At 51.4% G+C, this 27,923-nt stretch overlaps 1 protein-coding gene across 4 annotated transcripts; it reads left to right on the top strand.

Moving 5' to 3' along the window:
- Window positions 1-97: 97 nt before the first annotated feature.
- PGPEP1 (pyroglutamyl-peptidase I) lies at window positions 98-27,923 on the top strand. 4 transcript variants are annotated; one of them, XM_017952310.2, is made up of 5 exons: window positions 98-230; window positions 2,380-2,432; window positions 13,279-13,395; window positions 15,094-15,326; window positions 27,684-27,923. In XM_017952310.2, the coding sequence occupies exons 1-5, from the start codon at window positions 197-199 to the stop codon at window positions 27,871-27,873; spliced, it is 627 nt and encodes a 208-aa protein (XP_017807799.1). In that variant the 5' UTR covers window positions 98-196; the 3' UTR covers window positions 27,874-27,923. The 4 variants fall into 4 exon arrangements, with proteins under 4 accessions (XP_017807799.1, XP_003915221.1, XP_017807800.1 ...); XM_003915172.4 differs by lacking the exon at window positions 27,684-27,923 and adding an exon at window positions 21,075-21,883; XM_017952311.2 differs by lacking the exon at window positions 27,684-27,923 and adding an exon at window positions 21,115-21,193.

Raw genomic sequence — 27,923 nt, 5'->3', positions numbered from 1 at the left:
GGTTCAGTGTCGGAGGCAGAGCGCAGGGCGCGCACGCTGCGTCTCGGGCCCGCGGGCGCGCACGCCTAGCGCCTGACCGGGGGCGTGGAAGGGGGCGTGGAAGGGGCGTGGCCTTGCGGGGCTGTGAGGCTACCGCGGCTGCAGCTGTCGCGCCAGTCGGAACAGAAGCGGGTCCGAGGCGCAGCCCAGTCCCGCCATGGAGCAGCCGAGGAAGGCGGTGGTAGTGACGGGTACGCTGGCTGATGGGGGCTGTAGCGGCAGCGGCCGGGGCGGCTCCGGGACTGCGGGGCCGGGCGGGGCAGGTGCTGGAAGTCCTCCCAGATTTGGAAGGTGTCATCTCCCGCGGGAGCCCTGCGCAGCCCAGGCTTCCTGGAAAGTGGAAGAGGAGGAGCCTCGGGGGGTCCCAGGGTCGGGAGTCAGGGCAGTCAGGCGCGGGGATTGGGGGGCCGGGCAAATGCCCGGCGCCGCGCAGGTCCCCCTGGCGTCCTTTCCTCCCAAGGTAGGGATGGTGACCCTCCTGGCACCTGCCTGCTCTGTCTGGCCTGCGGGCTGGACCGGACCCTTCCTCCCTGCCCCTTCCGAGGTGCGGCCTGTCCCCACACCGCCCCCCCAACCCCCGGCCCCAGGGGACAAAGGCCGATTTGCGGGCAGGAAGTGTCCCAGTGACAAATGAACCTCCCAGTCACTGCTCGCCGTGCCCTGCGCTCGTGGGGGGCTGCTCCCCCAAGGCAGGGACAGGTGGGAGTCCGGGGACCTCGGGCGCCGGGGCTCTCCCAGCTGTCCCAGGGACTGTCTTCAGCGGAAACCTTTTGTGTTTTGTGCCGGGGCTGTTTGTTGGTGAGTCAGGGCCCCCGCTGTCACCGACTCCCCCCCACTCCCTAACCAACTGTTCCTCCTCTCTGAGACTCCGCCTCGGGGCCACGTGGGGCGCAAACTTCCGCTGGGGCCTCAGAGTCAGGGAATAGGGGGTGTCATTTTGACCTGCTGTCTGGAGGGGTCAGAGTGAGAAATCCCGCAAAGGTGCACACAGGTGTTTTGTGGCTGTTGAAGGGAGGTTGAGGCTGATCCTGGAGATTCAGGGAAGAGGGAAGAAACCAGACACCTGCTTAACAGGTGTGTGTAATTGGGAGGAGGGTCACTGCCCCCACCCCCTCCAGCCTTCCTTGATCTGGTTATTTATTCCAGCACTTTTTGAATGAGCTGATTACATCTTGACTGTCTCCATTTTGCAGAAAGGGAAACTGAGGCTCACAGAGGTCATCCAGTTTGTAAGGGGCTGAGCTGGGACTCAAACTTCGGCTGTACAGAAGGATAGAGTTAGGAGGTCCCCTTCTGAGCCACAGCCCCTACCTGCTATCCCAGGCTACAGCATCTCTGCATAGCATTTATATCCTGTGGGATCACTGGGCCAGATGGACCGTATATTGTTTTGTTTTGTTTTGTTTTGAGACGGAGTTTTGCTCTTGTTGCCCAAGCTGGAGTGCAATGGCGCGATCTTGGCTCACTGCAACCTCCGCCTCCCGGGTTCAAGCAATTCTCCTGCCTCAGCCTCCTGAGTAGCTGGAATTACGGGCATGTATCACCACAGCTGGCTAATTTTTTGTATTTTTAGTAGAAACAGGATTTCACCATGTTAGCCAGGCTGGTCTCGAACTCCTGACCTCAGGTGATCTGCCCGCCTCGGCCTCCCAAAGTGCTGGGATTACAGGTGTGAGTCACCACACCCGGCCCCAGGTCTGGATTTGAATCCCAGCTCTTTCACCTTCTTGCTGTGTGACCTTGGGCAGCTAGCTTCACCTCTCTGTGCCTCAGTCCCTGCTCCTGGAAACTGGGCCCAGGAAAAACCCTCGCCTGAAAGGGGATGTGGCCAGGTGGAATGCCAGGAAGATCACTTAGCACAGCCTTGGGCGACTGTCGTGTTTTGGAAAGGGGGGCCTGGAGTTTGAGCTAGCAGTGAGGAGGGTGACAAGGTGAAATCTAGACAGCCCATAGGGCTCATTCCTCATTTGGTGCCGATTCAGGGCATTTCGGGACAGTGACACAATAATTTTAGGTTGGGTCAAGGGGAACAGAGGAAGTGGAGACAGGATCAGGACAACCTTTTCGGAGGCAGAAGAGACCTCTGGATGCTGGCTGAGCAGGAGGGGCCAGCAGAGGTGAAGACAGGAAGGGACCCATTGACTTCAGAGTGGACAGGTGCAGGGCGGCGGCTCTGACGGGCCTCCAGGTGCTCCCAGAACTCAGGACCAGGCCTGCAATGTTGTCCCTGGCAGCTGTGCCCTGAAGCTCCTTGCTTGCTTCTCCAGGTGGGAGTAGCGGCCAGGGGAAGACTGGGAAGGGCCACTCTTGGGTAATATATTGCTTTTCCTGTTTTTTCAGGATTTGGCCCTTTTGGGGAACACACTGTGAACGCCAGTTGGATTGCAGTTCAGGTAACTTAGATCTGGAGGGTGGGAGTCAGGCTTGGAACTGGGCACTCCCCCGCCGCAGAAAGTTATGGCATCCCAGAAAGTCTCCTTTCAACAAAACTTTTTTTTTTTTTTTTTGGAGACGAAGTCTCACTCTCTCACCCCTCAGGCTGGAATGCAATGGCACAATCTCAGCTCACTGCAACCTCCGCCTCCTGAGTTTAAGCGACTCTCTTACCTCAGCCTCCAGAGTGCCTGAGATTATAGGTGGCTGCCACCACGCCCGGCTAATTTTTGTATTTTTAGTAGAGATGGGGTTTCACCATGTTGGCCAGGCTGGTCTCGAACTCCTGACCTCAAGTAATCCTCCTGTCTCAGCCTGCTAAAATGCTGGAATTACAGGCATGAGCCACTATGCCCAGCCAGCTCTTACAAAACGATGTCGGATCCACATATCTTCCTGGATAGTAACCACTGGAGCACACATCTGTTGAGTATTTGTTTGCAGCCCAGAACTCTGAATCCTCCCAACAACCCCTGCATAGTAGGTGCAGTTATTCTTGCGCCCACTTAACAGAAGAGAAAACTGAGGCCCAGGGGAGAGACAAAGAGAGTTCTCTGACGTCACACAGCCAAGAAATGGGAGTGGCATTGCTTCAGAAATGCCCCAGCCAGCGGCTAGATCTGGGTCTGGAGGGCCAGGTGTGGATATAAACATAGCTGGTTTCCAGGACACAGCTGTCTATGTGGTGCTGGCGTCTACTTTACCTAGGAATTATCCAACTCTAGGATCTCCCTCTTTTTTTTTTTGGCTCACTGCAACCTCCACTTCCTGGGTTCAAGCGATTCTCCTGCCTCAGCCTCCAGAGTAGCTAGGATTACAGGCGCCCTCTACCATGCTAATACCTGCTAATTTTTGTATTTTTAGTAGAGACGGGGTTTCACCATGGTGGCCAGGGTGGTCTCAAACTCCTGACCTCAGGTGATCCACCCTCCTCAGCCTCCCAAAGTACTCGGATTACAGGTGTGAGCCACCACACCTGGCCAGGATCTCCCTCCTTTTTAACAAAAATTTTTTCCATTGACTCAGACAAATCGTGACTCAGGTTGGTTTCTGAACAGCCAAAGTGAGAATTCTCTGGTATGTTTTGGGCAGTTAATTCATGGTTTCGGAAGGACCAGGCAGGAATATGTGGGGTGGGGTGGCAGGGGGACATGTCTTGACTTTGTAGGAGGGGGTACGGTGAGCCTCGCTGTCACCTCCCGGCAGCTGGGGGAGGAAAAGATGGCATATTAGGGGCCGAGGGGGGCTGTCATTCCGGGTGCCCTGAACAAGATGCCAGTCTGCAAAACCTTTCTAGTTTCTTTCCCAGATGGAGTATTTGGTAGGGACAGGCTGGGGAGCAATGCACAGAGAGAAACAAGGAAGTGTTTTTTGCTTATATAAATCAGACCGGCAGAGACCAGAGCCAAACTCCTGTTTATCCTAGCCTGCTTGCTGCCTGATTGAAAGTAACCTCTGTTCCCACTCCAGAATCCTAGATTTGGAGAAAAATCTAAGTTGAAACCTCAGCGTGGCAGTTCCCAGCTGTACCCCCCATTTTTTAATCATCCCCTTCCCTCCCCAACTTAAGACCTTAAAGTTTTGGCTGTTTCCCTTTTTTTTTTTTTTTTCTTTCCTGCCCACTTTGTGAACGGGACGGAGGGACAGGGTCCCGGGACCCTGCAGATGGGAGCGTGCCCGAGGCCCTGCCTGCTCACCCGTTCCCCAGAGAGCCAGACAAAAAGAAACAGCGTGTTTCTGAAGACTTGTGTGTCAGGCTTTGTGCAGATTTCAGACAGGAGCCTTCACGGGGCTGAGTGGACACAAAGCCGGGTGTCTGAATTCCTGGGCCCCAGACACTGTGATCTGCATCTAAATAGAAGAAAAATCAATTAAACAATCTTTGGAAATCCCTCTGAGCTTCGGGGCTTCTCGGATGGTGAAGGGTGGCAGGTTTTTATCCTGTGGCTGGAGAGGAAATAGCCCTTCTCCTTGGTTATCCTCTCTCCAGACCTGCAGTTGCCACTTTTTGCTTTCTTTTTTTTTTTTTTTTTCTCATCTGGAGACACCGTTTCGTTCTTGTTGCCCAGGCTGGAGTGCAATGGCACGGTGTCGGCTCACTTCAGCCTCCACCTCCTGGTTCAAGCGATTCTCCTGCCTCAGCCTCCCTAGTAGCTGGGATTACAGCTGCACACCACCACGCCCAGCTAATTTTTAAATTTTTAGTTCAGACGGGATTTTGCCACATTGACCAGGCTGGTCTTGAACTCCTGACCTCAGGTGATCCGTCCACCTCGGCCTCCCAAAGTGCTGAGATTACAGGCATGAGCCACTGTGCCCAGGCCCACTTTTCACTTTCTTCCTGAAGTTTAGGACACAAGATTCCCCACCATTCCCCTGCTAAAAAGATGCCAACCTTCTCAGATCTGATTGTTTTACTTAAACAAAACAAAACAAAGTTTAACATATATACACCCACGACACTCATTAGTGAAATTTTAGGCCTGGCATGATGGCTCACGCCTGTAATCCCAGCACTTTGGGAGGTTGAGGTGGGAGAATCACCTGAGGCATGGAGTTCGAGACCAGCCTGGCCAACCTAGCAAGACCCCATCTCTATAAAAAAATACAAAAATTAGCTGGGTGTGGTGGCACATGCCTGTAGTCCCAGCTACTCGGGAGGCTGATATGGGAGGATGACCTAAGCCTGGGGAGGTAGAGGCTGCAGTGAACCCTCGGTGTCACTGCACTCCAGCCTAGGTGACAGAGCTAGACCCTGTCTCAAAGAAAAAAAAAAAAATTTGACCAGGCACAGTGGCTCACGCATGTAATCCTAGCGCTTTAGAAGGCTGAGGCTGGTGGATTGCCTGAGGTCAGAAGTTCAAGACCAGCCTGACCAATATGGTGAAACCCCGTCTCTACTAAAAATACAAAAATTAGCCGGAAATCGCTTGAACCCAGGAGGTGGAGGTTGCAGTGAGCTGAGATTGTGCCACTGCACTGCAGCCTGGGTGACAAAGCGAGACTCCGTCTCAAAAAAAAAAAAAAAAAAAAAAAGAAATTTTACATATGTGTACTCCCAAGGCCAGGTCAAGATCTCAAACATTCTCTGGTTCTTCCTCGCATTCTTCACAGAAGCCTCACATAGCCTCTTCCCAAGTACTCCCAAGCCCTCCAGTTGTAAACCTCTGCAGATTTTTTTGTGCCACTAGGTGAATTTTGCCTGTTCTAGAAGTTGGCGGGAACAAGCGGCTTCCAGGTCCCACACCTCTGTGAGAACCACCCCTGGAGTTGCTGTCTGGTTCCTTCTTGTCCTGGACTTGCCTGTTAGAAAGGTGTCCCTGCTGGATGGGTTGAATCCATTCCTCCAAAAAATGTGCCCTGGGGTGGTGTTGATGTAACGCAGGCAACTGTTGCTAGGTGTCATCTCCACCCGAAGATGGGTGATCTGTGCTGCGCCGTGGGTGGCCATTGCTTCGTGCCCTGACGGATTTTTCAGAAGCTCCTCCTCCTTCAGGGACCTCCTAAGTACTTCTCTGTGTCTCTCCCCTCTTGCTCCTTCTGGGTCTCTCTCTGTCCCTTTCCCCTCTTCTCTCTCTCTGTGTTCATCTCTGTGTCTGTCTTCATCTCTCTGTCTCTGTCGCTTTCACCTCTCTCTGTGTGTGCGTCTGTTTCTCTCTCTTGTCTCCTTGTATCTTTCTGCCTCTCTGGGTTTCTCTGTTTCTTCCCACCTCATCCCCTCTTTCTCTCTCCGTTTCTCTCTTTCTCTCTCTCTGTGTTTTTGTTTTGTTTTGTTTTGGTTTTTTTGAGACAGGGTCTCACTCTGTCATCCAGGCTGGAGTGGAGTTCAATGGTCGATTGAATGAGCGAGGTGAGCGATCTCAGCTCACCTCATCGTTGACCTCCCGGCCTCAGGTGATCCTCCCACCTTACCCTCCCAATTAGCTGGGACTACAGGCGTGCACCACCACACCCAGCTAATTTTTTTTTTTTTTTTTTTTGTAGAGATGGTATTTGGCCATTTTGCCCAGGCTGGTCTCAAACTCCTGGGCTCAAGCCATCCTCCCGTCTCGGCCTCCCAAAGTGTTGGAATTACAGGCGTGAGCCTCCATGCCGAGCCTTCTCTGTTTCTCTCTGTCTCCCTGTCTCTCTGTCTCTCTCTGGGTCTTACTATCTCTTCCCCTTTCTCTCTTTTTCTATCTTTGTTTCTCTCTGTGTGTCTCAGTTTCTCTCCCTGTGTGTGTCTCTGTCTCCTTGTCTCTTTCTCTCTGAATCTCTCTTTCCCCTTCTCTCTCTCTCCATTTCTGTTTCTCTCTGACTCCATCTCTCTGTCTCTTTTTTTTTTTTTTTTTTGAGACAGGGTCTCACTCTGTCACCCAGGCTGGAGTGTAATGGTGCCATCTTGGCTCACTGCCACCTCTGCCTTCCGAGTTCAAGCGATTCTCCCATCTCAGCCTCCCAAGTAGCTGGGACTACAGGTGCATGCCACCATGCCCAGCTAATTTTTGTATTTTTAGTGGAGACAAGGTTTCACCATATTCGTCAGGCTGGTCTCGAACTCCTGACCTTGTGATCCGCCCACCTCGGCCTCCCAAAGTGCTGGGATTACACTGTGCCCGGCCTGTCTCCGTCTCTTCTGATCCTCTCTCTTCGTCCCCTGGGTGAAGTCATACCCACAGCATAGGTGGAACTGTTTCCCACCCACAGTATTCAGGAGGTGGGAGTTGGGGGGGTACAGAGGGGATCCCCCCTTGTCTTTCCTGGAATGGTGGCTACCCCCAGCACCCCCAAACAGGAGGCACCATGTGTCTTGTGTGTCCCATCTCCCCTCTCTCTCAGGGTGGACTGGGGCACTGGCTGTGTTTCTCTTCTGAGGAGGCGCAGGTGCGTGTTAAGGGCCGGGGAGCTCTGGGGCTCAGGGCCGTCTGGGGCGTCTCTTGCCCAAGCTGGGTGAGGGGGACCCGGGTCACAGAACTTGGTAACATCACAGGACAATTGCTGCCACAGTGAGTCTAGACAGACCTGCTAAGGATATTACCAGGGAACAAAGAGGGTCTTTGTCCTGAGGTCAGGGGAATCGGTCAGACGAGGCTGCGCGGCGGGGTCCTGTCAGGTAGATGGGGTGTAGACAATGGGGCATCTGCCCGAGCCCCGTCCTTTCACGGTGTATGCTCTGGTGGTGCGTGAGGCCAGGTGTGCTCCCAGCAAAGTGATGTGGGACTTGGGGTGCCCTGCGCCCCTTCTCCCAGAGGAGAACCATCCAGCCCTGTTGGAACAGAGCGCGTTCAGAGGCTAAGACTTCAGCCAGATTACCAGCCATGCACTTCCTTCTAGTGCCAGATACACTGTATGGCAAGCGGCTCCCCACTGTTACCCTATTTAAAATTGAGGGATAATTTACATCAGGCAATGTGAACAGACCTTAAGTTTCCCCATCACTTTGATGAAAAACTTTCTTTTTGTTTTGAGATGGGGTCTTGCTCCGTTGCCCAGGCTGGAGTGCAGTGGCACAATCATAGCTCACTGCAGCCTCAAACTCCTGGACTCCAGCGATCCTCTTGCCTCAGCCTCCCAAATAGCTGGGACTTAGGCAGGCACCACCATGCCTGGCTAATTTTTTCAATTTTATTTTTTGTAGAGATGGGATCTCACTATATTGCCCAGGCTGGTCTTGAACTCCCGGGCTTAAATGATCCTTCCACCTGGGCCTCCCAACGAAGCTGGGATTACAGGCGTGAGCCACCAAGCCCTGCCATCAAGTGGGTCTTGCTAAATACACATGTGAACACCTCTCTTGTGATTGCATGCTTTGGGGTATGTGTATATATGTTGACAGTGGTTTTCTTTCTCTTTCTCTCTCTCTCTCTCTCTTTCTCCTTCTTTCCTTCATTCCTTCTTTCTTTTCTTCAGAATCTCACTCTGTCATCTAGGCTGGAGTGCAGTGGCGCAATCTCAGCTCACTGCAACCTCTGCCTCCTGGGTTCAGGTGGTTGTCATGCCTCAGCCTCCTAGGTAGCTGGGACTCGGCTAGTTTTTGTATTTTTAGTAGAGACATGGTTTCGCCATGTTGGCCAGGCTGGTCTTGAACTCCTAGCCTCAAGCAATCCTCCTGCCTCGGTCTCCCAAATCGCTGGGATTACAGGTGTGAGCCACCCACCCCTGACCCTGTTTTTCTGAATACAGCTTTCCCTGTTGACTTTTAAAGTAACACATCCCATGAGACTCAAGGCATCACCTTGTGCCCATTAGGGAGAAGACAGAAAAGAGGCAGATCTGTTGATATGGGACTATGGGTTGTTTTGTTTTATTTTTTGATTTTGTAAAACATTGACATGGTTCAAAAGTCAAAATCGTGATGAGTTTTTTGCAGAGAAGTCTCCCTCTCGTCCCCATCCCCCGCTTCCATTCCTTCCTTGTCCAGAAGGTGGCGCAGTCTCGCCATAGGTCTTGCCTGGAAATCCCTCCAGGTTGGTCCAGACAGAGATTACTCACTCTTTTAAATAGTTTAATTTTGTTTTTAATTTTGATGAAATCCAGTTTATCAATTTTTTTCTTTTATTGTCTGTGCTTTTTGTGTCATTTGGGGTGTGGGGGCTTTTTGTTTTTGTTTTTTTTTTTTGAGATGGGGGTCTCACAATGTTGCCCAGGCTGACCTCGAACTCCTGGCCTCAAGTGATCTGCCCCAGTAGCTGGGATTACAGGCATGAGCCACTGTGCCTGGCTGCTGATTTGTGTTTTGTTTGTTGGTTTGTTTTGAGACAGAGCGAGACTCTGGCTGGAGTGCAGTGCTGTGATCTTGGCTCACTGCAACCTCCACCTCCCAAGTTCAAGCGATTCTCCTGCCTCGGCCTCCCGAGTAGCTGGGGCTACAGTCATGCACCACCACGCCTGGCTAATTTTTTGTGTTTTTAGTAGAGACGGGGTTTCACCATGTTGGCCAGGCTGGTCTCAAACTCCTGACCTCAAATGATCTATCTGCCTCGACGTTCCAAAGTGCTGGGACTACAGGCATGAGCCACTGCACCCGGCCTGCTGATTTGTTTTGAAGAGAGAAAAGAGCTCTGTGGGTTCTCCTCTTGGAGATTAGGAGAAGACGCATTTACAGACTGAAAAGTTTTCTCCTCTGGGACGTATTGAATATGAGGTGGGAAAACCAGGCTTCAGTGTGATGATCTCTCTCAATAGCAATTGTGTATTGACTGATCTGCAGGGCAGCAATGCCCTGTTTGGCATTTATTCCCCACCCATCAGCATGAGAAGTTTGCATGAGGATGTTCACTGCAGCATGGCTTTACAATAAGGAAAATCAGAAGCCACTTAGATGTTCCAATGTAGGGGAATGTTTAAATCCATGGTGACCAGTTTCTGAGACGGGGTATTACGCAGCAGAGAAAAGGGTACGCTGAGATCTCCGTATAGTAATGTAGATAGATCTCCTAGATAGACTGCTGAGTGGAGCAAACACAGTTGCAGGATAAAATCAATGGCTGGGCACAGTGGCTCATGCCTGTCATCCCAGCACTTTGGAAGGCTGAGGTAGGAAGATCACTTGAACCCTGGAGGTCAAGGCTGCAGTGAGCGCTGATGGTGCCACTGCACTCCAGCCTCAATGACCGGAGCTGGACCCTGTCTCAGAATTTTTTTTTTTTTACTGACTATGAATAGAAAAGCAGCAGTAAATCTTTTTAAAAACTTTACTTTGGCCGGGCGCGGTGGCTCAAGCCTGTAATCCCAGCACTTTGGGAGGCCGAGATGGGCAGATCACGAGGACAGGAGATCGAGACCATCCTGGCTAACATGGTGAAACCCCGTCTCTACTAAAAAATACAAAAAAACTAGCGGGGCGAGGTGGCGGGCGCCTGTAGTCCCAGCTACAGGGGAGGCTGAGGCAGGAGAATGGCGTAAACCTGGGAGGCGGAGCTTGCAGTGAGCTGAGATCCAGCCACGGCACTCCAGCCCGTGCGCGACAGTGAAAGACAACGTAACAAAAAAAAAAAAAAAAACTTTACTTTTGGCCGGGCGTGGTGGCTCACGCCTGTAATCACAGCACTTTGGGAGGCCAAGGCAGGTGGATTATGAGGTCAGGAGATGGAGACCATCCTGGCCAACATCGTGAAACGCCGTCTCTACTAAAAATACAAAAATTAGCCAGGCATGGTGGTATGTGCCTGTAATCCCAGCTACTCGGGAGACTGGGACAGGGGAATCGCTTGAACCCAAGAGGCGGAGGTTGCAGTGAGCTTAGATTGTGCCACTGCACTCCAGCCTGGGCGACAGAACGAGACTCCGTCTAAAAAAAAAAAACTTTTATGTGCTGTTAGACTTTGTCTCAATACAATTTTTTTAAAAAGATAAAATCGAGCCAGGCACAGTGGCTCACGCCTATAATCCCAGTGCTTTGAGAGGCAGAGGTGGGCAGATCACCTGAGGTTAGAAGTTTGAGACCAGCCTGACCAACATGGAGAAACCCTGTCTCTACTTTAAAAATACAAATTAGCTAAGTATGGTATGATGCCTGTAATCCCAGCTACTCAGGAGGCTGAGGCAGGAGAATCAGCTTGAACCCAGGGAGGTGAGATTGCAGGAGCCGGGACATCATGCCATTGCACTCCAGCCTGGGCAATAAGAGATAAACTCCATCTCAAAAAAAAAAAGATAAAAAACGATGTAAAACAAGCCAGGTGGTGGTACATGCCTAGTCCCAACTAAGGCTGGTGATGGGAGGATCACCTGAGTCTAGGAGTTCAAGACCAGCCTGGGCACGTAGTAAGACCCCATCTCTAAAAAGCCAAAATACTTATGGGATTTCTATGTGTGGAATAAGTGAAATTGTGAAACAGGGTCTCCATGGGCTGGAGTGTCCTGCCCAACCACCGTGAGCCAAGAGGGGGCGATCACTTGATCTTAGAAATTGAAACCATCCGGCCAACATGATGAAACCCCTGCCTCTCCTAAATACAAAAATGAAGGGTGTGGTGGGCGGGTAACTTGTGTAATCCCAGTACTGGAGGCTGAGGTGTAAGAATCTCTTGAGCCTGTAGCCAGAGGTTGCAGTGGCCACAAGATTGTACCACTAAAATGACTTTGATAATCCATCTCAAAAAGAAAGAAAGAAAGAGAGGACCCACGCCTTTAATCCCAGCACTTTTGGGAGGCCGAGGCATGGATCATGAGGTCAGAGATCGAGACCATCCTGGCGCAACACGGTGAAACCTCAGATTTTACTTGTAACATGTAATTAGGCCAGGGTGTGGTGGCGGGCACCTGTAGTCCCAGCCACTGGGAGGCTGGAGGCACGAGAATGGCATGGAACCTCCCGGAGGCGGAGCCTGCAGTGAGCCGAGGACACTGGTCCGGGCTCTGAAGGAACAGTGACTTGTCTCAAAAAAAAAAAAAGAAGGGAGGGAAGAAACAGGACCTGCATGATGCGCTATGCCCTGTCACCTTCTGTGTGTGTGTAAAGATGGAATCCAAAGTGCAGGTTTGTTAAGGGAATGGATGGTGGGACCTTTGAAAAATATAATTTTTTTTTTGTTTTTTATTTTACTCTTTTTTTTTTTTTTTTGAGACAGAAATTTCACTTGTCTTCAGGCTGAGGCAGTGGCGGCATGATCTGGGCTCACACTGCAACCTCCACCTCCCAGATTCAAGCCATTCTCGTGCCTCAGCCTCCCGGGTAACTGGGAGTAGAGGCGCGCACCATCATGCCCAGATAATTTTTGTATTTTTAATGAAGACAGAGTTTTTCCATGTTGACCAGGGTGGTCTCGAACTCCTGACCTCAGGTGTTCCACCTGCCTCAGCCTCCCAAAGTGCTGAGATTACAGGCGTGAGCCACTGTACTCAGCCACTTCTCAGTGTTGAGCTTTCTTCTGGGATACTGCTGAGTTACTTGGAAACAGGTTGAATTTTTTTTTTTTTTTTTCCTTGAGACAGAGTTTTACTCTCGTTACCCAGGTTGGAGTGCCGAGGTGCAATCTCGGCTCACTGCAATCTCTGCCTCCCGGGTTAAAGCCATACTCCTGCCTCAGCCTCCTGAGTAGCTGGGATTACAGGCACCTGCCACCACGCCCAGCTAATTTTTGTATTTTTTAGTACAGATGGGGTTTCACCATGTTGGCCAGGTTGATCTCAAGCTACTGACCTCAGGTGATCCGCCCAAAGTGCTGGGATTAAAGGCATGAGTCACCAAGCCTGGCCTTTTTTTTTTTTTTTTTGAGATGGAGTTTTGCTCTTGTTGCCCAGGCTGGAGTGCAGTTATGTGATCTCGGCTCACTACAACCTCTGCCTCCCAGGTTCAAGCAGTTCTGCCTCAGCCTCCCAAGTAGCTGGGGTTACAGGCGTATGCTACCACACCGGCTAATTCTTGTATTTTAAGTAGAGATGGGATTACACCATGTTGGCCAGACTGGGCTCAAACTCCTGACCTCAAGGTGATCTGCCTACCTTGGCCTCCCAAAGTGCTGGGATTACAGGCCTGAGCCACCGCGCCCGGCCTGATACTCTGTTATTCCCATTTTACAGATGAGGAAACTGAGACTCTGAGAGGTTAAGTGGATTGCCTCAGGTCACACAGGCAGGATTGAGTCCAAGGAGCCTGGGATTTAACCCCAGGGGCCATAGAATCATGTCACCTTCCTTAGAGATGCAGAGAGACTTCGAGGCAAGTGGGTGGGGAAGGAAATGAGGGGCTTTGAACTCAGTCAACACTCACCACTTCCCATCCTGCAGAGTAAGTCAGAAGAGCGGCCTGTTTGTTTCACCCCCAGGGAGCGCATTATCCCTATAGCTGCCGTCAGGGGCCACGACACTCCCACTCTCTTCCAGGAGCTGGAAAAGCTAGGCCTTGGCGACAGTGTGGACCTGCACGTGTACGAGATTCCGGTTGAGTACAAAACAGTCCAGAGACTCATCCCTGCCCTGTGGGAGAAGCACAGTCCACAGGTGAGTGGTGCCGAGGGGTGGTGCTTCCTCATCAGGACTTACAGGTTGGCACCCTTCATGTGGAGCACTTAGGTGGCTTTGTTCCTGATCGGATCACGTGACCAATGCCACACGGTCTTGTCTTCAAAAGGGCTTTTCAGGCCTGGCACGGTGGCTCATGCCTGGAATCCCAGCACATTGGGAGGCCAAGGCAGGAGGATCACCTGAGCTCAGGAGTTCGTGGCTAGCCTGGGCAACATGGCGAAACCCTGTCTCTACTAAAAATACAAAAAATTAGCTGGGTGTGGTGACGGGCGCTTGTAGTACCAGGTACTCGGGAGGCTGAGGCAGGAGAATCGCTTGAAACCAGGAGGCGGAGGTTGCAGTAAACTGAGATTGTGCCACTGCACTCCAGCCTAGGCAGCGGAGCGAGACTTTGTCTCAAAAAACCCAAAGGGCTATCCAGGCCAAGGGTGGTGGCTCATACCTGCAATCCCAGCACTTTTGAAGGCTGCGGCAGGAGGATTGCTTGAGTCTAGGAGTTTGAGACCAGCCTGGGCAGCGTAGTGAGACCCCATCTCTACAAAAAAATTTAAAAATTAGGCATGATGGTGCACGCTTATAGTTCCAGCTATTCAGAAGGCTGAGTCAGAAGGATTGCTCGAGCCCAGGAGTTTAAGACTATAGTGAGCCGGCCGGGTGCGGTGGCTCAAGCCTGTAATCCCAGCACTTTGGGAGGCCGAGACGGGCGGATCACGAGGTCAGGAGATTGAGACCATCCTGGCTGACATGGTGAAACCTCGTCTCTACTAAAAAATACAAAAAAACTTAGCCGGGCGAGGTGGCGGGCGCCTGTAGTCCCAGCTACTCGGGAGGCTGAGGCAGGAGAATGGCGTAAACCCGGAAGGCGGAGCTTGCAGTGAGCTGAGATCCGGCCACTGCACTCCAGCCTGGGCGACAGAGCGAGACTCCGTCTCAAAAAAAAAAAAAAAAAAGACTATAGTGAGCCAAGATTTTTGTGCCACTGCACTCCTGCCTGGGCAACAGAGCAAGATCCTATCTCTTACAAAAACAAACAAACAAGACTGGGCATGGTAGCTCACACCTGTAATCCCAGCACTTTGGGATGCCAAAGTGGGCGGATCACCGGAGGTCAGGAGTTCGAGACCAGCCTGGCCAACATGGCGAAACCCCGTCTCTACTAAAAATACAAAATTAGCCGGGTGTGGTGGCACACATCTGTAATCCCAGCTACTTGGGAGGCTGAGACCGGAGAATCACTTGAACCCAGGAGGGGGAGGTTGCAGTGAGCTGAGATCGCACCATTGCACTCCAGCCTGGGCGACAGAGCAAGACTCCATTTCAACAAACAAAGAAACAAATAAAAACACTGCGCTGGCATTTTAACAGCTGCATAGTAGCTCATTATTTATTGAACTAACTCCCTCTGGATGGCTAGTTAGCTTGTTTCCAGTATTTGATTTCGATAACAGGAAGAACTGCAATGAACAGCCTTGCATGTTTCAAATTCTTGCCTGTCTTACGTGGCATACCTTTTTGCAAGAGTGACTGCAGGGTCTATTCCAGCAGCAGGAGGTCAGAAATAACACAACCCCAGGCAGAGCCCAGTAAGGATGCTGCCTTTTCCTTGGCCTCAGGGGGACCTCCTCCGAGTCCCATGGGCAGGCCATGTTAAGTCCTGCCCCTGTCTATATGCAGCTGGTGGTGCATGTGGGGGTGTCAGGCATGGCGACCACAGTCACACTGGAGAAATGTGGACACAACAAGGGCTACAAGGGGCTGGACAACTGCCGCTTCTGCCCCGGCTCCCAGTGCTGCGTGGAGGATGGGCCTGAAAGCATTGACTCCATCATCGACATGGATGCTGTGTGCAAGCGAGTCACCACGTTGGGCCTGGATGTGTCGGTGACCATCTCACAGGATGCTGGCAGGTAGGGCCCTGTGGGGTGGGGGTGAGTGGGGATTTCCCTCCTCCACTCGCTGAGTCTGATGTGGAACAAGTCAAGCGTGTTGACCTTGGCCTCTTTGGACCAAGCACTCAGTGTATACGAGGCACAGAGCCAAGTATTTGTATGTAGCAGGTGCTGTCGATTCTGCTCCTGGGACTCATGGATCTGCCCACTTCTCCCCACCATCACGGTCCCCACCGCGGCCCCCAGCATCTTCCACCTGGACAGTGCCCCAGGCTCCACCTCAGTCTTCCTCCCTGCTGCCTCCACCGCAACCCAATCAGTCAGTTTCTATGTTAATTTCCTGGAGCTGCTGTAACAGATACCCACAAACCGGGTGGTTTCACATTACAGAAGCGTGTTGTGTAACAGCCTTGGAAGTCAGAAGTCCAAGGTCAAAGTGGTAGCAGGACTGGTTCCTTCTGGAGGTGCTGAGGGTGAATCTGTCCCAGGCATCTCTCCTGCAGCTGGTGGCTGCCAACCATCCTTGGATTGTAGACACATCACTCCAGTCCCCGCCCCCATCCTCACATCACCTTCTTCCCTTTGTGTGTGGCCGTATGGTCTTCTTATTAGGACACCAGTCATATTTAGGACTCATCCTAACCCAGTATAACCTCATCTTTTTTTTTTTTTTTTTTTTAATTTTTTTGAGACGGAGTTTTGCTCTTGTTGCCCAGGCTGGAGTGCAATGGCGTGATCTCAGCTCACTGCAACCTCCACCTCTTGGGTTCAAGCGGTTCTCCTGTGCCAGCCTCCCAAGTAGCTTGCACCACTACGCATGACTAATTTTATATTTGTAATTATAGGCATGCACCACTATGCATGACTAATTTTGTATTTTTATTAGGGACAGAATTTCTCCATGTTGGTCAGGCTGGTCTCAAACTCCCGACCTCCGGTGATCCACCCACCTCCGCCTCCCAAAGTGTTGGGATTACAGGCGTGAGCCACTGTGCCCAGCTGACCTCATCTTAATGTAACTAATTACGTCTGCAAAGATCCTCTTTCCAAATAAGATGACATTCTTTTTTTTTTTTGAGACGGAGTTTTACTCTTGTTGTCCAGGCTGGAATGCAATGGTGCAATCTCGGCTCACTGCAACCTCCGCCTTCCGGATTCAAACAACTCTCCTGCTCCAGGCTACCAGTAGCTGGGATTACAGGCATGCGTCATCACGCCCAGCTAATTTTTTGTATTTTTAGTAGAGATGGGGTTTCACCATGTTGGTCAGGCTGGTCTCGAGCTCCCAACTTCAGGTGATCCATCCTCCTCAGCCTCCTAAAGTGCTGGGATTACAGGCATGAGCCACCAAACCTAGCCCAAATAACGTCACATTCTGAGGTCCCAGGTGAATATGAATGTTGAGGAGATGATCCAACCTATTGCAAAAGTTCTTTTATAAATTTAAATCAGGGCCAGGTGCAGTGGTTCACACCTATAATCCTAGCACTTTGGGAGGCCAAGGCAGGAGGATCACTTGAGCCCAGGAGTTCAAGACCAACCTGGGCAACATAAGGAGACCCCATCTTAACAAATTAAAAAATGGCAGACTGAGGCGGGAGGATTGCTTGAACCTGGAGTTCGAGGCTGCAGTGAGCTGTGATAGCGCCACTGCACTCCAGCCTGGGTGACAGAACAAGACACTGTTGGCTCTAAATAAATAAATGCATGTGTCCCTTACCTAGACCTTCCCTATGGCTCCCATTGCACGTAGAATAAAATCCAACCTTGGTGCTTGGCCCGCCTCTCCACCCTGCTCTGCCTCTAATCACCCCATGTCCATTGCAGTCCAGACACATAAACCGGCTTCCTCCTGCTCCTCAAACACACCAAGCTCACTCTAGCCTCGGGGCCTTTGCATGCCCTATGGCCTCTGCCCGAAACACCTTCCTCTGGGAACTCCTCTTTCCAGTCTTTTTTTTGTTTTTGTTTTTTGAGATGGAGTCTCTCTCTGTTGCACAGGCTGGAGTGCAATGGCGTGATCTTGGCTCACTGCAACCTCCACCTCTGATGTTCAAGTGATTCTCCTGCCCCAGCCTCCCAAGTAGCTGGGATTACAGGCGTGCACCATCATATCCGGCTAACTTTTGTATTTTTTGGTAGAGGCGGGGTTTCGCCATTTTGGCCACACTAGGGTGGTGTCGAACTCCCAACCTCAAGTGATCCACCTGCCTCAGCCTCCCAAAGTGCTGGGATTACAGGCCTGAGCCACTGCGCCTGGCCCTCTTTCCAGTCTTAACTCCAACACGAGTCACCTCCTTGTGACTTGTAGGCCTCTCCAACTCCCCAGACCAAGTTATACCCTCCCAGCACTGGCTTCCTCACTTCTCCCTAATCTGCGTGCTTGTCCAACTCGAAGGCGGCTGTTGGTCAGTGCAGTTGATTGGCTGAAGGAAGGAGTGCCTGGATTTACCGTCAGGATTTTTGTTTTTGGAGACAGGGTCTCACTCTGTTGCCTAGGCTGCAGTCCAGTGGTATAATCAGGGCTCACTGCAGCCTCGACCTCCCGAGATTAAGTGATCCCCCCTGCCTCAGCCTCCCAAGTGGCGGGGACTACAGATGCACAGCACTACATCCAGCTAATTTTTCTATTTTTTGTAGAGACAGAATCTTGCTACATTGCCCAGACAGCTCTTGAATAACTGGGCTCAAGTGATCCTCCTGCCTCGGCCTCCCAAAGTGCTGGGATTATAGGCAAAAGCCACCACACACCACTGAGTTCTTTTTAAAGCTAACTTTTTTTTCTCTTTTTTAATTGAAAACTAATTGTTATTTGTTTGTTTGTTTGTTTTGACAGGATCTTGTTCTGTAGCCCAGGCTAGAGTGCAGTGGCAAAATCACAGATCACAGCAGCCTTGACTTTTTGGGCTTAGGTGATCCTCCCACCTCAGCCTCCCAGGTAGCACAACCAAACCCAGCTAATTGTGGTTTTTTTTTTTTTTTTTTTTTTTTTTTTTTTGAGACAGAGTCTTGCTCTGTCACCCAGGCTGAGCCAGGCTGCAGTACCGTGGCACAATCTTGGCTTGCTGCAACCTCCGCCTCCTGGATTCAAGCGATTCTCCTGCCTCAGCCTCCTGAGTGGCTGGGATTATAGGCGCCCGCCACCACACCCAGCTAATTTTTGTATTTTTAGTAGAGATAGGGTTTTATCATGTTGGCCAGGCTGGTCTCAAACTCCTGACCTCAGGTGATTCGCCTGCCTCGGCCTCCCAAAGTGCTAGGATTACAGGCATGAGCCACCGCGCCTGGCCTAATTTTATTTTATTTTATTTTATTTATTTATTTATTTTTTTTTGAGACTGCATCTAGCTTTGTCGCCCAGGTTGGAGTGCAGTGGCTCGATCTTGTTTCACTGCAATCCCCACCTCCTGAGTTCAAGCGATTCTCCTGCCTCAGCCTACCGGGTAGCTGGGATTACAGGCACCCACCACAACACCAAGCTAATTTTTGTATTTTTAGTAGTGATGGTGTTTCACCATGTTGCCCAGGCTGGTGTTGAACTCCTGAGCTCAAGCAATACGCCCACGTTGGCCTCCCAAGGTACTAGAATTACAGGTTGAGCCTCCGTGCCCAGCCCAATTTTTTTTTTTTTTTAAGACAGAGTTTTGCTCTTATTGCCCAGGCTGGAGTGCAATGGCACAATCTTAGCTCACTGCAACCTCTGCCTCCCAGGTTCAAGTGATTCTCCTGCTTCAGCCTCCCAAGTAGCTGGGACTGCAGGTGCCTGCCACCATGCCCAGAAAATTTTTGTATTTTTAGTTGAGACGTTTCAGCATGTTGACCAGGCTGGTCTTGAACTCCTGACCTCAGGTGATCCACCTGCCTTGGTCTCCGAAAGTGCTGGGATTATAGGCGTAAGCCACCGCGCCTGGCTGCCCAGCCCAATTTTTTTGTATTTTTGATAGAGATAGGGTGTTGCAATGTTGCCCAGGCTGGTCTCTAACTTCTGGACTCAAGGGATCCTCCCACCTCAGCCTCCCAAAGTGCTGGGACGACAGGTGTGAGCCACCATACCCAGCTTCCATCAGTCTCTTTATAAAATTAATTTTTAATTACAGGTAACTCTAGAATGTATCTTCATATGTCTAATTGGGAAAAATTCTCATTCCCTCTCTTTTTCCATAGTGGTCCCTCTGATAAGTCAGACACTGAAACCATGAAGCTTCTACTGACTGACATGTTTCTGTACATATATACATCACTTGGCCTGCTGCTTTATGATTTTGTCTTGTTTTGCTTTGCTTTTATGTGGATGGAGTCACATGGCGAAAGTCACACTTTACTGACAATTATCTTCCTCAGCTTTCATTTGTGAACATTCAACATGCATCTGGTTGGCCGGGCGCGGTCGCTCAGGCCTGTAATCCCAGCACTTTGGGAGGCCAAGGCGGGCAGATCACAAGGTCAGGAGATGCAGACCATCCTGGCTAACACGGTGAAACCCCGTCTCTAGTAAAAAAAAAAAAAAAATACAAAAAATTAGCTGGGTGTGGTGGTGGGCACCTGTAGTCCCAGCTACTGGGGAGGCTGAGGCAGGAAAATGGCGTGAACCCGGAAGGTGGAGCTTGCAGTGAGCCGAGATTGCACCACTGCACTCCAGCCTGGGTGACAGAGCAAAACTCTGTCTCAAAAAAAAAAAAAAAACAAAACATGCATCTGGCAAGTTCTCCATTTTTTTTCTGGCTGTACCACATTCCTTGTAAATGGTTTCATAGGATTCCATGGTGTGGATAAACCAGAGTTTACTAAGCCACTCCCTGTGGTGGTCACCCATGCCTGTAATCCCAGCACTTTGGGAGGCCGAGGCAGGTGAATCATTCAAGGTCAGGAGTTCCAGACCAGCCTGCCCAGCATGGTGAAACCCTGTCTCTACTAAAAATACAAAAATTAGCCAGATGTGGTGTGGTCCACGCCTGTAATCCCAGCTACTCAGGAGGCTGAAGCAGGAGAATCGCTTGAGCTGAGGAAGCAGAAGTTGCATTGAGCTGAGATTGTGCCACTGCACTGCAGCCTGGGCAGCAGAGCCAGACTCTGTCTCAAAAAAAAAAAACAGAAAATATAGCCGGTGGTAATGGTGCACACCTGTACTGGCAGCTACTCAGGAGGCTGAGGTAGGAGGATCGCTGGAGGCCAGGAGTTTGAGGCTACAGGGAGCTGTGATTGCACCACTGCACTCCAGACTGGGTGACAGAGTGAGACCCTGTCTCAATAAACAAACAAAAAATGGAAATACCAGGTTGTAAAGCCTGGGTGATTATAATTTTACTAGCCTGCCAAATTGCCTTCCACACGGGGATAACCAGCGTTCATTCCCACCAGCAACAGCTCACTCTGCCCATTTCCCCACATGTGCCACAGCACTGGGAATTATCAAGTTTTTTGTTTTTGTTTTTTGTTTTTTTTAAAGAGACAGGGTCTCACTCTCTTGCCCAGGCTGAGTGCAGTGGTGCAATCAGGGCTCACTGCAGCCTCGACCTCCTGGGCTCAACCAGTCCTCCCGCCTTCACCTCCTGAGTAGCTGGGACTATAGGCACGCACCACCACCCCTGGTGATTTTTTTCATCTTTGCCAACCTGGGGAGGGAGGAGAGCGTTATTCCATCTTGTGGGTGGCTGGTGAGGCTGGGGTCTTCCCTCGAGTTTGGATGAGTGCTGTCACCTTGGTCTGCGGATTGCCCCTCTGACCCCGTTTTGGTCTCTCTCTTACCCGCCACGCCCTGCGGCTTAGATATCTCTGCGACTTTACGTACTACACCTCTCTGTACCAGAGTCACGGTCGATCAGCCTTCGTCCATGTGCCCCCACTGGGGAAGCCGTACAACGCAGACCAGCTGGGCAGGGCACTGAGAGCCATCATTGAGGAGATGCTGGACCTCCTGGAGCAGTCAGAGGGCAAAATCAACTATTGCCACAAACACTGAGGAACGCTCAGGTCTCCTAAGACCTCATCCTGCTGGGGACCCCACGAGGGGACATCCACCCTCTGGGGTGTGGCCAGGAAAAGACAAGCTCTTCAACTTGGGGATCCAATCTGGAAGAGAGATTCTGATCTGCCCATCTCCTCTTCCTCCTTCTCTACAAAAGCTCCGGTTGACTTGAGGGAAGTGGCTGAAAATTTTCTTTGCTCCCGTTTTCCTCCCTGCATCTGGGGACACAGCTGCCGTGACCAGGGAGGCCAGCCTGAGGGGTCCAGATGCCCAGGGAGAATCTTGGTCTGGTGGGTCCATGAGCTGCGATACCACAGCTGGAGCCACGTGTTCACCTGCTTTCCTGTCTGTTGGTGAAGGAATTTCAGAATTCACTTTATATCCAAGACTGGCTTTTACCAAATTTAAAAGCCTCTCACTGAGTCCTCGACCTTGACCTGTGCTCAACAGCCTGGCCCTTTCTGGGGCTACCCTGGGATATGGCATAATTTTTTCTTTCTTTCTTCTTCTCTCTCTCTCTCTTTTTTTTTTTTTTAAACCAATAGTGCTAGTTTGTGCACAGAGTAATTTATATTCCCTTTGGTTAAAATGCAGGCTTTTTAGCCAACAACGAAAGTGTCTTTTTTCCCCCCATGCCGGGGTGAGGCCACTTTTGCCTCCTGCCCTGAAAATTGGACTTAAGATGCCATGTCTTGGCTGGTCGCAGTGGCTCATGGCTGTAATCCCAGCACTTTGGGAGGCCAGGGTGGGTGGATCACTTGAGATCAGGAGTTCGAGACCAGCCTGGCCAACATGGTGAAACCCTGCCTCTACTAAAAATATAAACATTAGCTGGGCATGGTGGTGCATGCCTGTAGTCCTAGCTACTTGGGAGGCTGAGGCTGGAGAATCGCTTGAACCCAGGAGGCAGAGGTTGCAGTGAGCTGCGATTGCACGGCTGCACTCCAGCCTGGGTGACAGAGCAAGATTCTGTCTCAAAAAAACAACTGGACTTAAGATGGCATGTCTTGGTTTTAGGGCCAAAAATGAGGTCCCCTTGCTTAAGGCATGGGGTCGGTGGCCAGGCGACGGGGTGGGACTGCTGCCCCAGATGTGGCCATGGGGGTCGTGGTCCTTTCAACACCGAGCTATGAGCTGTCGCCATGGAGACCAGGGCCATCTGTGGGAAGGCGGATTTTGTCTGCTTTTGACTTTTATTTTTTAATATGTAAACTCCACAGCAGCGGAAACCCACCCCCCCTACTTCTGGCCTGGAGCTTCAAGGTTTTGGTGCCGGAACGAGTTTGTTGTTCCCTTAGCAGGGTGGTGGGGGGGGTCTCAAAACGGAGGCCTGAGGGCTGGAGTTGGCAGAGCCTTGCATGTCCCGGCATGTCTGAGCAGGAGGAATTCTGGGCGGCCAAGGGGTTTTATGTAGATTGGTTTTGGATACTCGCCCAGGAGTCAGGAGTCAAATTTTATCTCACTTCCTGGTAACCTTGAACTCTAGACAGGGATGAAATGATGTAACGTTCCTCAGATGATGTAAGTTCAGCCAGATCTTGATACCCATCAGGGAGACAGGACGACCCCTACAGTGAAACCAATTGAGTGAAATGCACGTTCTGGAAATCAGTTTCTATTTTGGCCTGGGGGAATGTGGCTATACTGTTTCCCTGCGTGTGACACAGTTGGAATCTGATCTTGTTGGTTTCCCAACATCTAGGGTTGTGTGTGTGTGTGAGAGAGAGAGAGAGACAGAGAGAGAGAGACAGGGTCTTGTTCTGTTGACCAGGCTGGAGTACAGTAGTGTGATCATGGATCACTGCAGCCTCCACCTCCTGGGCTCAAGTGATCCTCCCATCTCAGCCTCCTGAGTAGCTGGAACTACAGGCATGTACCACCACGCCTGGCTAATTTTTAAATTTTTTGTACAGACAGAGTTTTGCCATGTTGCCCAGGCTGGTCTCGAACTCCTGGACTCAAAGCGATCCTCCCTTCTCGGTCTCCCAAAGTGCTGGGAAAACAGGCACTTATTATCCACTTATGAGCCACTGATCCCAGCCCAGTTCTTTTTTAAAACAACTGAGAGTTTTGTTTTCTTCAGCGTTCACCTTCCTTGTCTCCAGTTCCAATGCTGGCAGTGGTTCCTACCTCTGTTGGGTTTCTAGATCATTTGGGAACTAGGTTGATGGGTTTCTGTAAAACACGTTTTCCAAGCCTTGGGCTTTCTCTGGAGGGGAAGGTGGATGCTGGTAGGTGACTTACAGTAGGTGCCTGGCAGTGGGTATGGACTGTGACTGGCAGGTGGAAATGAGTAGGGACACTATTGTTCCCTCCACTCCAGCCTTCTTTTTGCTCGAAATGCCCCCTCCACACTCCTGGTAGCTCTCTGTGTCCTGAGAAATCTGGAGTGTGGGAGGCAGCACTGCATCTGTCCCCCCAGCTTCTGTGAAGGGAAACTGTGGCCTCTTTTGAATGTGGGGAACAACTGAAGACTCAGGGATCACCCAGAGGTCTTGTGGAAACAACCTCAGACTTCTTCTTGCCCTGTTCCTCGAAGGTCTCATCTGTGGGCCTCTGAGGAGAAAACAGATCCAGCTAAGACGGGCAAAATGGGGAAGAGGGTGTGCCAGGCCTGAACTGAGCTAAGCACCTGCCCCAGGCTCCATCTTTCTTTTGTCTTCATTTCACCTCTGTGTTTAAAGCACCGTGTGACATAGCTCCTTAGAGATATAACCTATTGTCTGCTCATTGTCGAGTGTGTGTGTGTCATCTTTGTGTTCTTGCAGGAACATTTGTGTTCACATTTCCTCACTGAGTCAAGCCAGTATCCCATCCTTCCTCATAATGCACAACATTTGGCTCATTTACATTTTCTCATTGTTATTTTTCGTTCTTATTTTTTGAGACAGATTCTCACACTGTCCCCCGGGCTAGAGTGCAATGGTGTGATCTCAGCTCACTGCAACCTCCGCCTCCTGGGTTTACAAAAGTCTCCTGCCTCAGGCTCCCGAGTAGCTGGGATTACAGGTACACACCACCACGCCTGGCTAATTTTTGTATTTTTCGTAGAGATGCAGCCTCGCCATGTTGGCCAGGCTGGTCTTGAAATCCTGACCTCAGGTGATCCGCCTGCCTTCGCCTTCCAAAGTGCTGGGATTACAGGTGTGAGCTATCGCGCCTGGCCGAGTTTTTTACAAATATTTTTCTTTTGGTGGAACTCATCTATGCATTGTATGGTGTGTTTTTCCACCTTTGTTGGGTCTCAGCTTAGAATAGCCTCACGTGGGCTAGGTTTGGTGACTCACACCTGTAATCCTAGCACTTTGGGAGGTTGAGGCAGGAGAATCTCTTGAGCCCAGGAGTTCAAGACCAGCCTGGGCAACATAGCAAGAGCCCCCACATCTACCAAAACATACAAAAATTAGCCAGATGTGGTGGTGCATGCCTGTGGTCCCAGATACTCAGGAGGCTGAGGCAGGAGGATCACCTGTGCCTGGGAGGTTGAAGCCCCAGTGAGCCATTATCACACCACTATAGTCCAGCCTGGGCAACAGAGCAAGACCCTGTCTCCAAAAAAAAAAAAAAAAAAAAAATCCCTCATGCAAGAAGGTAAGGACCAAGTCCCATTCCCTCTTGCCTCATTTTCAGAGCCTGGGGTAGGGGTTACAGGTGGCACAGGAAGGGTCTGCAAAGTGGGTGGGACTTGGCAGGTGTTGGGAAGAGGAATAGGAGTGGCAAGTGTCAATGGTGGAAAGACAGGCTGAGGGGTGTGGTGGGAAGGCTGGGGGAGAAAGGTGAGAAGTGATTGGGGGGCTTCCCTGATGAGTCCTCATGGAGGGTGCTGAGGCAGGGAACAGGGGTACAGGGACAGCGATCGGGGCACCTGGTGCCCTGACCAGCTTGATGATGGCATCTCTTTTTTTTTTTTTTTTTTTTTGAGACGGAGTCTCGCGCTGTGGCCCAGGCTGGAGTGCAGTGGCGCGATCTCGGCTCACTGCAAGCTCCGCCTCCCGGGTTCACGCCATTCTCCTGCCTCAGCCTCCTGAGTAGCTGGGACTACAGGCGCCCACCACCGCGCCCGGCTAATTTTTTGTATTTTTAGTAGAGACGGGGTTTCACTGTGGTCTCGATCTCCTGACCTTGTGATCCGCCCGCCTCGGCCTCCCAAAGTGCTGGGATTACAGGCGTGAGCCACCGCGCCCGGCCGATGGCATCTCTTTTAAGATGCCCAAGTCTGTGCACTTTATTCCTTTATTCGGCCCCTAGCACCCCCTCCCCACCACAAAGGTCAGTGGTATGTGTGTGGGGATGTAGCTCAAAAAAGAAATAAGTTGGAGTGGAAAGGAAAGAAAGGAAGAAGCAGGAATTCAAGGTGAGTGGGCTGAGATTGGGGCCACCTAGCCCACCTGCTCCAATCAAGGGCTGGAACAAGCCTGAGGCTACTTGGAGAGGCAGGGCTGGGCAGGGACAGGGGGTGGGGGCCGAGTTCACAGCTTCTCCATCAGAGCCAGATGTGTGGAGGAAATGTCCCAGATGGCAGTAGTTTCTGGGCAAGGAGGGGAATCCTGTAGATGGTTCATGTCTATGATCCCAGTGCTTTGGGAGGCTGAGGTGGGAGGATTGCTTGAGCCCAGGAGTTCAAGACCAGTCCTGGGCAGCATGGCAAGACCCCATCTTTACATAAATTAAAAAAAAAAAAAAATTAGCCAGGTGTGGTAACAAGCACCTGTAGTCCCAGCTACTTGGGAGGCTGAGTTGGGAGGCTTATCTGAGCCCGGGAGGTGGAGGCTGCAGTAAGCCGTGATTACACCACCGTACCCCAGCCTGGGCAACAGAGAAAGACCCTGTCTCAAAATTGAGGAAAAAAAGGGGGCCAGGCACGGTGGCTTACGCCTGTTATCCCAGTACGTTGGGAGGCCAAGGCAGGCTGATTGCTTGAGGCCAGGAGTTTGGGACCAGCCTGGCCAACATAGCAAAACCCGGTCTGTACTAAAAATACAAAAATTAGTCAGGTGCGCACCTGTAATCCCAGCTACTCGGGAGGCTGAGGCAGGAGAATTGCTTGAACCCGGGAGGTGGAGGTTGCAGTGGGCCAAGATCGCGCCACTGCATTCCAGACTGGGCGACATAGCAAGACTCCGTCTCCAAAACAAAACAAAACAAAACAAAAAACAAAAAACAAAATGGAATTTCCTGCTCCGCTCTTCTGCTCATTGCTGGCATAGAAACATCTAGAACAGAAAGTATCCACTCTGGGGCAGATGGAAGAGCTGGAGAAGTAGATTCAAGATGCCTTTTAGTCTTGGAAGTTTCTTCCAGGAAGCGAGACCCGCTGGTATGTTTACATCTGCGCTCCTGTGCCCTGGGGAAGTGACTGGGTGGAGGGGATGGCTCGTGGAAATCTGCCCCGCACAGCCGGCCCCCTTTGGGCTGCCACTGTCTAGACTGTTGGCCTTTGACCTCTCCGCCTCTTGTGGCGTCTGAACCTAGACGTCCCTTTTGGAGAGAGCCGGACAAAGCCCTATTCTCCATGGCCTCGGCCTCTATCCTGAGGCCTCTGGGAGCCGTGTGATCCTGCGGCCAGTGTGGGATGCTGATGATGGTCGAGGAAGCAGGTCTCTGTCAGGTTGCCCCATGCGGCCACCCGTCCTCAGCATCCTAACTTAAGGGGGCAGGAGAGGCCTTTGTTTCTATAATCCAGATTAAATTTCCCTTCCCTGGGCACAAGTGCCTCCTAAGGGCCCAGGGCTGCTGGCTGGGAGGGAAAGTGTCCCCGGTTTTGCAGTGAGGAGGCAGGCTGAGGGCTGGGGTTCTACTTAGACCCTTGGCAGAATGGCTGGAGGGGCAGGTGCTGCCCAGCTGGAAAGCTAATTCCTGGGTGGATGCTGAACATACCTGCTGAGAATCTGTCCCCTGGTTTCCAGGACAGTTGTCACAAGCTGAGTGGCGGGGAACTCCCAGGCCTTGAGGGACCCAGTCCCACCCCAAACTGCTCCGCCTCCCCCAAATTCCCTTTCTCCTCCTCTTTCTCCCCGCCATGGCTCCCCGAAGTTACCCACAGAAGTGCCTGCCTCTCCAGCGCTCACAGAACACACAAAAAGAGGACAGGAATTGGTCACTGGGTGGTGGCCGTGGCTCCTGACGATCCAGACCAGCGTCTGGCCCAAGCCATTCACAGAGGTGGAGTCTGGGGCCTGAGGGCTTTTGTGTCCTGACACTTTGTCTCAAGGAGATCCCACATAGGGATTTGAGTTAGGCTTTCTGTTTGCCAAGGCCTATGGCATCTGAGCCTGGCTGAGGGCCAGGCAAGCTTCCCCTGAGCCTTTGGAAGCCGAGTTCACACTCTGCCTGCCCAGAGGAGCACCAGCTTGTTTCCGGGGGCTCCTCTAACATCTCAGGTTTTTATCTTGTCTTAAATTTCTCTCTAGGAGAAAACCCTTCCCTTCCAAAGGTGACTGTGTTTTCTGTCCCCAAAGGAAGGCCCGGTCCCTCCAGGCTCAGCGTGGCTTCTCCCTGATCCTCCTAGAACTTTTGCCAGTGCCTTTTCTGAAACTCCTGTGTCCCGGACCTCCCAGGCGGAGAAGGATATGTCGGACTCTGCCTGGGGCTGGGCTCTAGGAGACCCCAAATTTGACACCAGAGAAAGCAAATAAAACAGTTGAAATACA

Source organism: Papio anubis, chromosome 20 (genome assembly GCF_008728515.1).
Source record: "Papio anubis isolate 15944 chromosome 20, Panubis1.0, whole genome shotgun sequence".
Lineage (NCBI taxonomy): Eukaryota > Metazoa > Chordata > Mammalia > Primates > Cercopithecidae > Papio > Papio anubis.
The sequence above is the reverse complement of the archived record's forward strand: the minus strand, read 5'-3'. Positions and strand labels throughout refer to the sequence as shown.